The 14,966-nt window shown below is 38.2% G+C and overlaps 1 protein-coding gene across 1 annotated transcript in view; it reads right to left on the reverse strand.

The window, feature by feature from the left end:
* The window catches only part of tnn (tenascin N), a 43,025-nt gene that overhangs the window by 11,093 nt on the left and 16,966 nt on the right, over positions 1-14,966 (reverse strand). Inside the window, exons 7-10 of the mRNA XM_086272147.1 lie at positions 14,341-14,523; positions 12,672-12,761; positions 2,654-2,917; positions 1,105-1,368 (exon numbers count right to left, since the gene is read on the reverse strand). Of these exons, the coding sequence (XP_086128273.1) occupies positions 1,105-1,368; positions 2,654-2,917; positions 12,672-12,761; positions 14,341-14,523 (801 nt within the window). The remainder of the gene's footprint in view (positions 1-1,104; positions 1,369-2,653; positions 2,918-12,671; positions 12,762-14,340; positions 14,524-14,966) is intronic.

The raw sequence follows: 14,966 nt of genomic DNA on the forward strand, positions 1-14,966 counted from the left end.
TAGACCAGTGCTGACAATTTAGAATTAATACTTTTGGAGGAATTGGGAAGGGTTAGCGATTTACTCAAACATGTTCAAACAATCATGATAAAGTCAGTATTTGTGTGAACAACTCGATTCTTCAACACATTCTGAACTCTCTTGGACAAACTATCTTGTCATTTCTTTAAGTAGTTTTCAGCATTAGTTCTCCAGACTTCAACAGAAGATCCACTGTGTTTTACACACAGCATTAGACACTCACTGATGTACGACTCCTGAGGTTTTGATGATGATTTTACTAAAAAAAATTCAAATTTTGATTCATCACTCCCTAAGCCCTGTGGCACTGATTTGCAGTCTGATTCCTCTGTGATTTAACATTCCTCAGTCTTCTCCCTGTTTCCCTTCCTTAAGAATCGCTTCTTGACAGCCACTGATCTCAGCCACTGGTCTCAGTGACAGCCACTGAGACCATTTCTGACGAGGCTTCAGTGAACAATAGATGAATCTGAAGGAGAAATGCAAACATGTTCCACTTTGCTGACCAAAACTAAAGGGCCAGACACTCTCTCAGATCCTGTGGCAGGACTTTGCTGGTGTGTTTCCTACTTCCTAAAGACAGGACTTTCAGGTACTGTTCATCTGCTCTAGATAGCCTACCACTTCTTCTTTTCTCCTTAAATATTTTTGAGGACACCTGATATATGTCAAGATTTTGTCCAACAGGTAGTTCAGAAATTATATTTTATGCCTGTCAAACTGTGTTATCTTTGGCATTTTTCATAGATTCAAACAAGAAATGGGAACGAATTATATGTCTCTGCAACAGGCTGGTGGTAATAAAGAGCCTGAAAATACAATTTAAAATCAGTTATGTGTCATGTATAGACACCAATAAAGCCAGGGGGAACTATTGCTCAATAACTCAATAACTCTTGTCTGCCTCACTCGGAGCAAAATTTTTAAAAAATGAGGGATGACTCAAGACTTTTGGACAATATTGTATCTTTATACGTAACATAAAATATATTATCATGTAAGAGGCAAGGAAATGGGTTTTGTTTAACTTTGATATTAACCATTTAATGCTGAGGTTTGAAAAGAAAGTTAAATTTCTGAGACCTGTCTCAGCTTGTGTCGAGATCTTCCTGCTGGCTTTACTCCCTTTGACAGCCCAGATGTAGACAGTGTAGAGGACCCCAGGCCTCAGGCCAGTCAGCGTGTATGAAGTACTGTCAGACCCAATTACAATTTCTTCACTTGAGCCCTCAGAAGAGCTATATGTTAGCATGTAGCCATCAATTTCTGCCTGAGGGGGATCCCAGTGCACCCTGAAGCTGAACTCTGTCTCATCTTGGGCGAAGACGTTAGTAGGAGCATCCAGGTCTGCACAGGGAGTTGTAGTTAGTAGATACTGGTAAAAACACGTAATCACAGCTGTTGCAAACAGAAGAACTAAAAAAAATCAGCAGTGCAGAGCTTCACCTGTATCTAGAAGCAGAAGACACTGGAATAGATGTCAAACTTGGATTATACTCTGTGGTGAGCTTTAGCAGCTCTCTAGCCTTAAACAACAGCACCTCTTATATAAACCTGTTGTTTTTCATATATGACATATATGAAAAATCTTTTCAATGGTATCCAAAAATACCACATTCAACTATTTTGACACATTTTTTATTGAATCCAAGTTTGACGGCATGACACACTGCTATGTAAGCAGTGGTTCTAGGAGCTACTTGTAAGCAAAGAACATGGAAATTCTACATCGCATACATTTTACTAAGAGCAGGAAAACATTGTTAAGAACTGTTAAGAAACTAAAGTCATACTATGCTGTCAAGGAAAACTAATTCTATTACTAGCTCAGCCTGTTTCACCAGCTTGTGCCGTCACAGTCATTGTGATCCTGATGCGTAAAGATATTTTTTAAAGCACTCATACTTCTTGTTCTGCTGACTTTCTTCCAAAAACATCAATACCAGCAGACAGCAACAGCTGCTAATCTGCACAACAGCCAGATTAAGAGACATGAGAAGTGTCTTGCTCTGTTGACCAAGCAAAATGCTTCTGCTCAAACTTCTTATGAACATTCAACCCGAGGCTAAACTGGGCTGCTTTTAAATGAGGTGTACCACCTAATTATGTTAAACAGCGTTTTTCACACAGAGTTCAAGTTCCACTCTTGGCAGATGGATAAGAGGGGCTGGTGTGCTAAGTGTGTAATGTCTATATTAATGCTTTTCACACATTGTCAACCTAGCACGCACAAGATCAAGAGGTAGTAATTGACCAATTATCTGTATGTTTTTTAAGGTCGTACATAAAGGAGCTTAAGAAAAAGAGACCCTAAAATCAACCTTTACTTTAGTTCACAGACTGCTCCAAGTTCAAAGGCAGCAAAGAACAGTTGCGCTTTTGATCACTTTTCAGACAATCAAAGGCTATTGTGCAATCAGTAAAAAAGAGACAGAAGATAAAAGCATTTGTTTACACTTTCAGCACCATTGTTAAAAAAAAAGAGGGGATAAGAGTTTCTTTTTTCTGCCTTACCTTTGTAGATATTCCTAGCTGACCTCCAAAATATGATTCCTCTGTGGGAGTCTTCAATGACGGACAGCCAAATAATCAAATCAGTCTCTACTGTAATGTTTCCCCTTTCAGCACTTACTTGTTTCAGCTTCTGTTGAACTCTTTCCGCTGACTTTGTCTCCCTTATAGGCCCAGATATAGACAGTATGGAGAACTCCAGGCCTCAAGCCTATCAGCCTGTATGAGGTACTATCACGTGCTACAGAGATGTCTGAACTGGATCCCTCAGCAGAAGTGTAACTCAGCATGTATCCCTCTATTCCAGCCTGGGCTTGATCCCAGGAGACTGTTGCAGTGTCCTCTGTTACTTCGGTAGTGACGAGATTTGTTGGAGCATCAATATCTGAAGACGTAAAAAAGCAAAGAAAAAAAAGCATCAAAAAGAGCTGAAAAAGTCAAACAACCCATTAGAAATATGTTCATATATGCATCCACATACATCCCACACGTGGATACTAAATGAATAAGACGAAATTCTACATAAAAAATATAGAAAAAGAAAATAAACATTGAAGGAACAGAAGCAGACGGGACTGTAGAGAAACTGCACGTTCTGAACCAGAATACTAAATACGGCTGCTGAACTCACTTAAAGGTAAAGCAGTGAAGTGGTATTTTTATTAAATGTAAACACTAGCTAAATGCCAGATTTAAATGTGTGATGTTAAGAGTTTCTTGACATTATTGGCACAGTTTGCTTCCTCGGTATATTGAGATAGTCTGTTCCAGATTTTGGGGGCATAAACACCAAAAGTTGCATCCCCAATTTCTCTCTGTGAGGAATACTGTATATCTAAGAGTTTGGCAGCAGAGGATGTTTGAGTGCGAGCCAGGATATAAAGTGACAGACTTTCAGAAATATAAGATGGTCCAGATGGTCCAATGCCATTTAAGTAAGAGTATTTTTAAAGCAGTTCTGCAAGATACTTGAAGCTAATGTAGCTCTGCTAAAACTGGAGCGATGTGCTCTGTTATTCTCTCGTTTTACTTAATAACCTTGCAGCAGAGTATTGGATAAGCTGCAGTCTACTGATAATCTTTTTAGGAAGTCCAACAAAATGAGAATTGCAGTAATCCAGTCTACTAAAAATGAAAAAAAATTCTGAGTCGTGGCGAGCCAGGAGAGTCATATTTTGGCGATATTTCTAAGATGAAGGAAAGCTGCCTTGAGTTAATGCAGGGTTTAAAGCTCAAATCAGAATGTCAAACAATGCCATGACCTTTTACTTGAAATCTTACTGTGTCACCTGTTGTTGCTCACTTATAAATAAACTTGGCTTTTGAGCCAATTAAAAGATTTTCCATTTTGTCTTTGTTAAGTTAAAAAAAGAAAAAAACTGTTGTCATCCATCTATTAATGTCAGTTGCTAGAGAGTTCACAACATCACTGCCATTGGTCTCTACAGAAACATATAGCTGTAGACTATGGCAATCAATATTGATAAGGTTGTATAATGAAAAAAAAAAAGAACTCTATATAATAAGAAAAGTAGAATACCTGGACAACATCAGCCAGGGTCTATTGGCAAACTTTACAAAACTAAACAACATAACCCTGAAGTAAATCCTCATAAATACATGACCTGGGTTTTCTGTCAGTGCCTTTTATAATAGCCAATATAATAGCCAATAATTTTTTTAGTTATTGGTAATTATTAGTGTATTTTATGCATCACCACCTGGTATGGCAACAGCACCGCCTACAACCGCAAAGCTCTCCAGCGAGTAGTGCGGTGCTCTGAACGGATAATTGGAGGTGAGCTTCCCTCCCTCCAAGACATCTACAGGAAGCGCTGCCTGAGGAAAGCGGGGAGGATCATCAAGGACTCCAGTCACCCCAGCCATAAACTGTTCAGACTACTTCCATCAGGAAGGAGGTTCTGCAGCATCCGGTCCCGTACCAGCAGACTGAGAGACAACTTTTTCCATCAGGCCATCAGACTGCTGAACACGTCATAGACACCTCACCTTCACTACTGGAACTTCAACATTATGCACTCCATACTGTACAGTAATGCCACTGTTTTGCACATGTCTCAACTCTGTATATTTTTATATATTTTATTTATTGTTGACTCTATTTAATTTGTAAAATATGTGTATACACACACACACACACACGTAGAAAAACATTTAGTATACACATCCAGAAATTTTTTATTTATTTTTTTGCATATACTATTATATATTATACATATATTTATTAGTTTCAGATTTAGCCATTCGTATATTTTGCCTGTTTATGTTATTGTATTTTGCACAACTCTGTTGCTTGTGAAGCTCGCACACAAGAATTTCACTCGCATGTGCTGTACCAATGTACCTGCACATGTGATGTGACAATAAAAGTGATTTGATTTGATTATTATGGTTTTATATTTTTACAAATATTTTAAATTTTTTATTAAGGGTTATTGTGGTGTACTTTATGTGTATGAATGCTGGGCAGACTTTTCAAAACTGAAAGCATCACAAATGTGTAAGATATAGTCACAGTAACTCCACCGATGAGGTGATGAGGGCTGTTGCTAACAGTCAAACATCAGTTGATGAGAAAGAGCCAGAAAGATCTCTGTGGTTAATAGACAGTACTTAACACTTGTTAAACCGAACATTAAAATTGAAGGGTTATACAGAGAGGACTTTAAGAAGTTAACATCTAACTTCTGCAGACACCATTATTCTTTTTTCTTAGAAACATGTAAGTAGTCTATAATTACCCACTTAGCCACCAGCGCATGGATTTGATAGACAGACTTCTTGCCCATTAGTTCACTTTAGCTGATTTAACACCACATTGCAGCCCTGCATTCTTCTAGACATTCCTTGAAGCAAGGACACTATGATGCTGTCAGATCAGACATTAGTAGTCTTCACAGTCTTTCCTGGAAGACCGACAATGTGTTGTGCTTTTCTTGATGTGTGCACAGAAAGTGAAAAAAAGAGTGGGGGAGACAATAAAATAGAATAATAAAAACAATAAAAACTGAAGACAGCTTCAGAGACATTCAAATTGCTGACTTTCTTACCTCAACACAGCTGGCAAAATTGAGGTGAAGTTCAAATTGTTGGTTTTGGAAACAAAACCAACAATTTGTGACACAGGAAATGTGTTCGGCCAGGCATTTTCTGACCATTTCACAAGCGCTTCTAAAAGGTTTCACCGACCCCTGAAAAACAGCCCGTTCAAATACTGATGGCTGTCTCGCCTTTTTAGTCAGCAGGTCAGGCTGTAACATGGCACATTCGTGATACACATTTTTATCCAACAGAAATGTACATAAGCCTGTTACTGTTTTATTAATGGATGCTGAAGATTAAAAAAAATGAACAAAAGGAGAATTTGTAACATCAAAGCAACCTAGGTTACTGATCTGTTCATTGCACTGTAATGCATGAGCTGTAGAGGAAAGACAAGCAGACCAGAACATCGAGCTTCTGTTTCGGTGGCTCGAGGAAATATGAAGGATGCATACAAGACTCTGGTGAAGCTGTGAGTGTTGTCTGGATGGGCTCTGGGGTCGGTCGAGGTACTCATCATGAAAGTGTAGAGGGAGAGCAACAAAGAAAGTAAGACTGGAAATAAAGTCACAGAGGCATAGTAGGAGAGACACAAAGGAAGTGAAGGGAAATGTAAAAGTAATCATCATTTAGGATTATTCCTCTGTGGCAGCAGTTGAGTCGAGGTCGTTCTTGTGTCAGTGTGCAGTGTGCATCGTGAAAACTGATTGATGATGCATCCAAGAGAAGAAAGGAAGTGTGCAACTGTCTAACTCTATATCCCCTCTTTGTCTCTCCTCTCCTCTCCCCCTGTCACTTCCCTGTCCTTGTGGCTGCACTGCCTGACAGCCTGTCATGAGCTAAACCACAGAAAGAATTTATAATAGCTCCTTTTTATTAGAGCTGTGTGTTTCCTCCAAGGCCTCGAAATGAGAGGTCATTCACTTTTCTAAGCACCTTAACTGAAAAACACTAAACAAGCTTAGTGTTGAACATTTAAGAACATTTTGAAATTAATGACTAATAATGTCAGTTCTGCACCAGAACTGCATGACCTAAAAACAGGAAGTGGCAGTATGCACCACCAGGGAGATGTCATTGCATTCTGGAAATTGGCAGTAACTGTGAGGTGTGAGGCAATAACATATGATGCATGTGGCACAACATATAAAGCCTGTTAGTGCAAAAATGTTTTTCGTTTTGAATTGATCTAAAACACTTGAAAGAACTTATCAGTTTGAATATCTTCATTCTTTTCATCATTCATTATTCAATTATTTGCTATGTGACCTGAACAAAGCTCCTTTAGAACATAGCGGTAGCATTTAGGGCAAGCAAGGCTGGCAGTGCCTTTCCAATAAAATCAGAAAATCACTATAAAAAAAATGAACTTACCCTAGTCTCTCTCCTTTCATCTTAAATAGCATTTTGCCATAGAACCTGTCTTACTGCCTTTAAATTACTGCCATCGTGTGTCCACAGTTGGCTATTGTCTCTGGAACCAGGATTTACTCCGCTTGACTCTGATTCCAATTAAATCTATAGGCCAGCAGAGTTTTCTAGCTGCTTCCACATGCACATTGTGGATAAACCTCTGGTTTTTGACTGGAAATTGATTTGGATACTGGCGCGCTAGACAATCTGCCCTGGCTCTACTTTCAGATCAGTTATCATGTACATTTTATTTAGGGCTGGGTATCGTCACTGATTTCTAGAATCGATTCAATTCCGATTCACAAGGTCCCGAATCGATTCGATCCACGATTCGATTTAATTCGATTCGATTTAAATCTGGGAAATTTTGACAGTCAGAAATATTATAATTCAGATCAGTACATTTACATATTTTTGTATCAATAAAAAGGAAGCTGACACACGCAAGACTTTATCAAAGGTGTGAGCGTCACAGCAGATGCCTTTGTGTCAAAGTAGCTGAAGATAAAACAGAAAAACATGAAGGTTTTCCTGGCCTGGGATTTATAAAAATATTCTGCAGTACATCAAAAACTAAAGAAAACCATTAATCAACATATGAACATTACCTCTGAAGTTACAGCAGTTTTATTAGAGACATGGTTAAGCGTTTTGCATTTTGAATAATTTTAAAAAGTTTAAATTTGTTCAGTATTGAACAGCAGAAATGAGGTTTTCTTTTCGGAAGAATGTAAAAGGGAAAAAAACAGTGTGTGACAGCGCTGTAAACAACAGTAGACTTGTGCGTAACAAGCAAGCGAATAATGAAGAAAGGGAAACTGTTCTTGAAGTACAGAGAGAGAGAGAGGGAGAGAGAGAGAGAGAGCTGTGCATCGCGGTGGAAGCAAAACAGTAAAAGTCAGAGTGAATTCATGACGATTTTATGTGAACCGTTTGGATCTTCTTTTGCTGCTGGTTCGGTCAATATTGTTTGGAGAGAGATCAAACTAACAGCTTTAGAATCGGCGCATAAAGGGCGTGAACACAAAGCGCGGACCCGCCGACAGATCAGAATCAGCGAGCTGTCGGCTTTCAGCCCCGACCGTGAGAAAGGCGACATCTAACTGATTCTGATCCGCGGGTTGCGCTGTGTGTTTAAGTCTATGTGCAGAATCCGTGTACCTGCTCTCATTTACTGTCTTAACTGTTTGGTGGTTCTTGAAATTTTGTGAGATGTCACCAGAGATTCTGGCATTTCGGGCAAAATAAATTTATATTAAAAAATCGATTCAGGATTTTAATGAATCGATTTTACGTCATCCAAGCCAGAATCGATTTTAATCGATGAATCGATTATAAAAACCCACCCCTAATTTTATTAGATTGCACTGCGAAAGAAGATTTTAATATCTCCTTCAGGACTTTGAATCAGAACTTATGATGGAGAGGGGATCTCAAGTCACCTCTAATTTAATTAAAAAAAAACCTCTTTTAATTAAACCAGAGAAATACCTTGGTTGAACAAATGTACAAACTGTGCTTTGTAATAGATATCTGATTCTCACAGGAGAGCGACCACATGATTTAACTGAATGTGATGCACGACTGTAGAATAAACAGAATATAGTATTTAAAAGATTAATAGAACATTAGTAGAAATTTGACAGCAGAAATACCAATACTATACAACACTGAATGGGGAAAATCGTTGCAGAATGAGTCATTTTTGCAAACAATTGTATGTACAGTTTGCCAGTAATGCATAGTTTATGTGTAGTGAGGTCTGTTTATAGTGTTTTATTGCTCCTATTATTACTACAATTCTAATCAATTCCTGAAGAATTCATCATGGTGAGCTAATGCAAAATATGATGATAACTATAAAAGTCAGACCTTTTCACAATTCTTCAGCCAGGAATGAGTGCAGAAAGGTTGCAGATGTCTATGCCTATTTAAGTACAGCATATAAAAAAAGAACAAATGAAAATACAGAATCATACACTGGTACGCTGATTAAATGTGTTCGTTATCTCTATTCTCTTGTGTTAAAGTTACTGCCCACCACTGGATTTTCTTTTTTCTAATGTTCTTTATTCCCCTCTGAACAAACAAGTCCAATCCCTCAGTCGTCTGACATTTTCTATAAGTTATTTGATACGTTTTCTTACGTGCTCCAAGCCTGCATTTGCTCTGTATGATGGATCCAGTTACTCCAAACGTTCTACCCCACTAGCTGTGCAGCGTCAGTGACTACATGGCTACACAACACAAGCTGCGACTACGGCCATTTGGAGGACAACTTATCCATTATGGGTGACATGTTCAGCAGACACTGACCACAAGGCACTCAGTAGTAGGCTGTCTTTCATCATTTAGAGCCTTACAGATTCACAGCCTCACTGTACAGTGAAAGCCATACAGTATGGCTACATATGGAGCAACAGAGCTCCATTCATTCAGAGACTACAATATGTCAGGCTTGATCTATGCCCTAGTTGAGTTTATTAGCATGTTTGCCCAACGACTTGTATGTGCTTTAAGTAACTCATAATTCTTAATGACAGAACTGACTTATCAACATACCTATATTTTGTCCTTACATATAATATGAATTGTGTGAAACTCCCTTTTTTACGTTATGAACTATCCTTTCATAATTTATTCACTCCACGTGGCAGCCGTAAGTAAGTTTTAACAAATACACAAAGAGAACAATTTTTCTTTCTTCTGAATGACAGGTTAAAGGTAAACACCACTGTAACTGTAAAATAATCCAAATATGTTCCAACAAGAAAATACAGTACACTGTTACCATGGACATATTTCAGGGAAAAACAAACTGTGATCTTAGTTCAGCCCTCAGATTATACACAACAGCCTAACTTCTGGCACTGACCACTCATGGAAGCATGATTGTTAAACGTGGAATAAAAGCAATCAATCTGTGTTACTGTCTGTGTTAATCTGTGGCAGAAATAGAGCATTTTCTGTGTTATAAGGGACAATTCTTGTAGCAAAATTATATAGTAGGTTTGAGAAAATTTGCCCAAATTTCAATGGACAATGGCTAAAAGATCCTGATTTTTCTTTTGTTCATGTTTAAACAATTTTGGAAGATACCTGTGCAATGTATAAATTAAAATTAATTAAAAAATTAATTAATTAAAATTAATTACAATTATTATGAATATTAGAAAAAGTAAAAAAACAACAACACACTTTTGAGCATAACAGGCTCAAACATCAATGCTACTAATGCAATAACCTACACCAAGATTAATTAAGAAGATACCTACAAACAACATTATCTTTTTCTCACACTTAATAGGTGCATAGAGCTGTTCAACTGCTCCAATTGAATCAACACACGAAGAGTAGTTCTACACAAAATCTGTCATTCCCAGTTTGACCTTTCGGGAATTTGTTTTGAATCCTCATTACTTTTATAAAATGTCTCTTCTCACATTTTCATTTGACATTTTTCCAGCTCTTTGTATTTTGTCTAATGCAAAGAGCTGGCTCAAAAACCTCTGATGGACACATTTGAGTGGAAAATTCAACCCATCTTCGAACGTCAAGCCATCTGCTTTTTGTTATAAAGGCCTTGGTGGTGACTTTATTGAATCTGAATCAGCAGTAGCAGCTGTGGTATGATGTGTTTATATGCCTCTTAAGCTTTGGACAGGTTATAGTAAGGATGACAAGTCTGGTCCTCAGTTTCTCTTTTCGTATGTTGTCATTGGTGGCAATAAAATGAAAACATTCAGCCAAAAATTGTGCATATTCCGCAACATAAACATAAATCCAACATAAAAGTCACACCGGAAGTGCATAACGAGGCCCAGCTATAAATATCCACTGTCATTCTTTTATTTGCTATGTAATACCTTGTTATCAGTAGTGCAGAAGGTAAACAACTATAAAAGGAGCCACAGCAAAATAAGTTTAGCAGGATGCCAATTGTGATGCGTGACAGACACTGCGAAAGAGACGATGAGAAGGCACATAGGACAGATGGCAACAGTGGGGAAACCTTTCAACTGTGGCGCTTACACAATATGTAAGATGGCAGCTGTAGTCTTAGAAGTACCTACCCAATAACGCATTACATAATGTCCCATAAATTGTTTCTTTATGACCCATTGTTTTTATATCCTGTCCTATTCCTGTTCTTAATTCCCCCTATAAATATCTTGATTTATCACTCGACTCTGGTTTTTTAGCTCTAATGCCAACACTTAGTGTCTTATTCTTCTTTATTACAGCTTCCTCTCTGTTTGTGTATTTTCAATATTCCCCCCCTCATGTTCCTTTTATCTCCTCCCGTGTATAACCCCGCTGCCCAAAGGCAACAGCATGTTCGGCGAGATAATAGGTGACTGTGCTCTCTGTTGCACCATGCCAGTCATCGAGAAACTAGCACATCCTCTCTGCCAGACAGAGCTGAGGAGTATCCTCTTCAATCACCTCTAAGCCTTTTCGTGCTACACCTAAAATGAAGGATTGTAGCTGCTGGAGTGGAGACAAGCCACTGTCTGTCTGGTGTAGATTAGCCCATTCGCGCACACACACATACACATACACGCACACACACTTATGCAGTTGCTGCAAAAGTAAGTGGCATACACACAGAAAAAAAGATTAGTGAAGACATGAGTTCTTGAGTACCTGACTGTCTTCAAAAGATGAGAGGTGAGTCTTGAAAATATCTTGCTAAGGCTGATGACTAAAAACCATTAAACTGGTTGCCTCAGTGTCTAAAAAAACAAAAATAACAACTCACCCACCCAAAATGAACAGACTTCAAACTGAAGAAAGCTTTAGAAGTGAGTAATCTCTAAAGAGAGGAGGAAAGATGGGAAGGTGAATGAGAGACAGAAAAGAAGATAATGGGAGAAACTGAAAACCTGATGTGCCACTGTGGAGCATTTGGCGGTCTGTTAAATTATAACTATATAGCAACTTAATGTCAAGAATGGCTGTGAAAGTAAAGAGTAAAAATGTATTCCTCATCACGTCCTAAAACCAGTCCGACTCACGCTAAGACCAAAATGCTAATATCCAACAACACCAGACTCTGTAAATCATGGACCTTCTCACCCTGACTGTCAGGGAGCATCTCATAGTCATTACAGAATTCATATCATGTTTCCCCTCTGTGACCAAGCTCACCACAACCATTAAAGATTGCTCAAATTATTAGGTTGTAAATTCCAGCCCTCCATCCATAACCCACAATCCTGCCTCTTGCTGGCTGTATTCATTGTAATGTTATCACTGGCTCTGTAAGGATGGTAACAGCAGTTTGCATAATACTCCATAGCATTTTTTGTGTCTGACAGATTATGTGTTTTTCCTCTTAGCATCTGACCACAGGTGAATTATAGGTGACACAACAAGAGCTAAGCGCACTCATTGGTGGTACACCCAATTCAAAACTAAGTGGAATATGGTTTTCCTCGCTGTTTCTCTGATGTTTTTCTGTTCCAAGAGTGGCTGATCTATTATATTAAGTGTCATCCACAGTCAGACTTCTCCAGTGGTCGCAGAAATGCAGTCTCAATGCAATTAATGTCAGGCAGCAGTCAATTTTGAGAAAATTGGGCCCACTTTATGCTAACTGATAATAAGGCACAGCAGTATGAGATTCAACAACTCGTGAATGCTGATGTGTTGACACTGACCTGTGGCACCGGTGACAGAAGAAGCTTTGCCCCCATTGTTTCCCTTAATGGCCTGCACTGAGATGACATACTCTGTTCCTGGATACAAACCTGTGGGAAGAGACAGTTAGTCTTAAAAGAAGCAAATGTCCATCAGTCTCTGATATAATGCTCCAAAACAAGGGATTTACAAACTTTGAGGAAAATCTTGAGTAGAAGTAGAAATTACTTTTCTGACTTTTCTCAATCAAATCCTTAAATTATGGGATCCCTTTTCTATTAGACTACATGAAATGTATATTATACCCACTTTCCTGGTAAAAGAACATTCACCCTCTATCAGTTTTACATATCAGAAAATTATATGAAAGAAATTCTGCTCCTTACCAGGTCATATACAACTCCAAATGAACTAGAAAATATGAGACATAAACCCATGTCATTAGTTATTTATTTGTCATTATTTATTTTAACAAAAATTTAAGCCAAATCGCAGAAGTAGTGTATTTAATTTATACAATGCCAAGTAGGGGAAACATTCAGCCTGAGAAGGTCCTTTCCAAATAAATCCAAGTGCATCATGTGAAAAAGATGATTCAGCAGAAAACATTGAAGACAGCTGCCAATCTTCTCAGGAGTGGACATCCAGCAAATTCCCCTCCCAAGGCCAGACCGTACAATGCAACAAACCCAAGAGCTGGCTCTCAGACAAACGGGCCTCAGTTAACATGTTAAATTTGAAGTTCATGACAGTACAATTAGAAAAAGACTGAACAAGCATGGCTTGTTTTGGAGGCTTGGCAGAAGAAAAAGTCTTCTTTCTAAAAAAAAAAACATGGCAGCGCAGCTCATGTTTGCAAAGTTACATCTGAACAAACAACAAGACCTCTGGAGCAATGTCCTTTGGACAGATCAGACGATGTCGAGATGTTTTTACATGATGCCTAGAGCCATGTTTGGTGAAAACCAGTCATAGCATGGATTGATTATTTGACTTGTTTTTGAATCATGGGATCTGGGCACCTTGAAGTCATTGATTTGACCAGGAATTCCTCTGTATACCACAGAAATCAAGAAATGTGAGGCCGTGTGTTCAACAGTTAAAGCTTGGCTGAAACAGTCAGCCTGAACTTAGTTTTTCTGCACTTTGGCTTTTGAATCATTTTGGTTTTTGTGAATTAAATAATGATGTTTAATATGTCATGTGTTGCTGTTCATCTCAGTTATATATTTACCTAATTAAGATCTGATAATAAATAAATAATTGTTTATTGTTTCGTGATATGTAAAACGTTTGAACGGACAGAGAGCATACCTTCTTTTTACCATTGCTGTATACTGTGTGTTTATGAGATGATGTCATGTTCCATGTTTTATATTCCAACATTATTAATATTTTTACCCTAAAGCTTAATTTGAACTGAATATTTAAAGTAACTGTGTCTGTATATGTAAGTTTTTGTAGCACTTTTACAATATAAATTGCAAATTAAAACCAGAAGATTATTTTAAATCAAATTGGATGACTATTTCAAGATTTATGTCCAAAAGCGTCCAATTCAAGATTCAAGAAACAAGGTTACGGGACTATTTACTTCTTATTGATTAGCTTAGAACCCATAGCTTACTCTAATAGCACAACAGTTCGAGAAATACTTTTGTACATTGTTCACAAACTTGTAAGACTCACCCACAATAGTGTGTTTGGTGCGCGCCTCTTGGCTCCTCTGTACCTTCAGCTCCTCCTCTTGCCCTTCTGGGTCAGTGTGTGTAAGCCTGAAGTAATCCATCTCAGCTTGAGGGTTCTGCCAGTCCACCTCAATAGAGACCTCTGTCTGGCCAAGAACTCGGATACCATCAATAGTTGAGACATCTGGGAAAGGTGATACAAGGTTAGGTAGAACTGAGTGTACAGACATGAAGCTCAAACTTAGAAGTCTGCCTTAAAGCTTTTGCAAACAGAAGCATCTGCCTTGCTCTGCTTCCACATGTCCCCGAGCTAGACAATGATCTCCCAGCACACTGAAATGTGACATTTCTAGGAAAGAGAGCCAAGCAAGAATTCCGCCTCTGGCCATCTGCAAGATATTATAACCAAATAATAGACAAATATTTGTATTTGGCATGAAACAAATATTAAAATCACTCATGGGTGCATTTCTTTTTTCTTTTTTTTTTTGACATCGCCAGCGTCATCTTAGAAAAGTGCATATAAAGGTTTACTGATGTTTTCTAAAGTAACCTTTGCGTACTCTGTGCTTTCCCACATTTAAAGTCACAGCATTCACATAATAAAGTCAGGATAAACTAGTTTAA

The sequence above is a fragment of the Aulonocara sp. 'chitande type north' Nkhata Bay genome, linkage group LG18, assembly GCF_057382095.1.
Source record: "Aulonocara sp. 'chitande type north' Nkhata Bay isolate Kocher_YH1m ecotype deep benthic linkage group LG18, A_spYH_male_GT1.1, whole genome shotgun sequence".
In the NCBI taxonomy this organism is placed as follows: domain Eukaryota; kingdom Metazoa; phylum Chordata; class Actinopteri; order Cichliformes; family Cichlidae; genus Aulonocara; species Aulonocara sp. 'chitande type north' Nkhata Bay.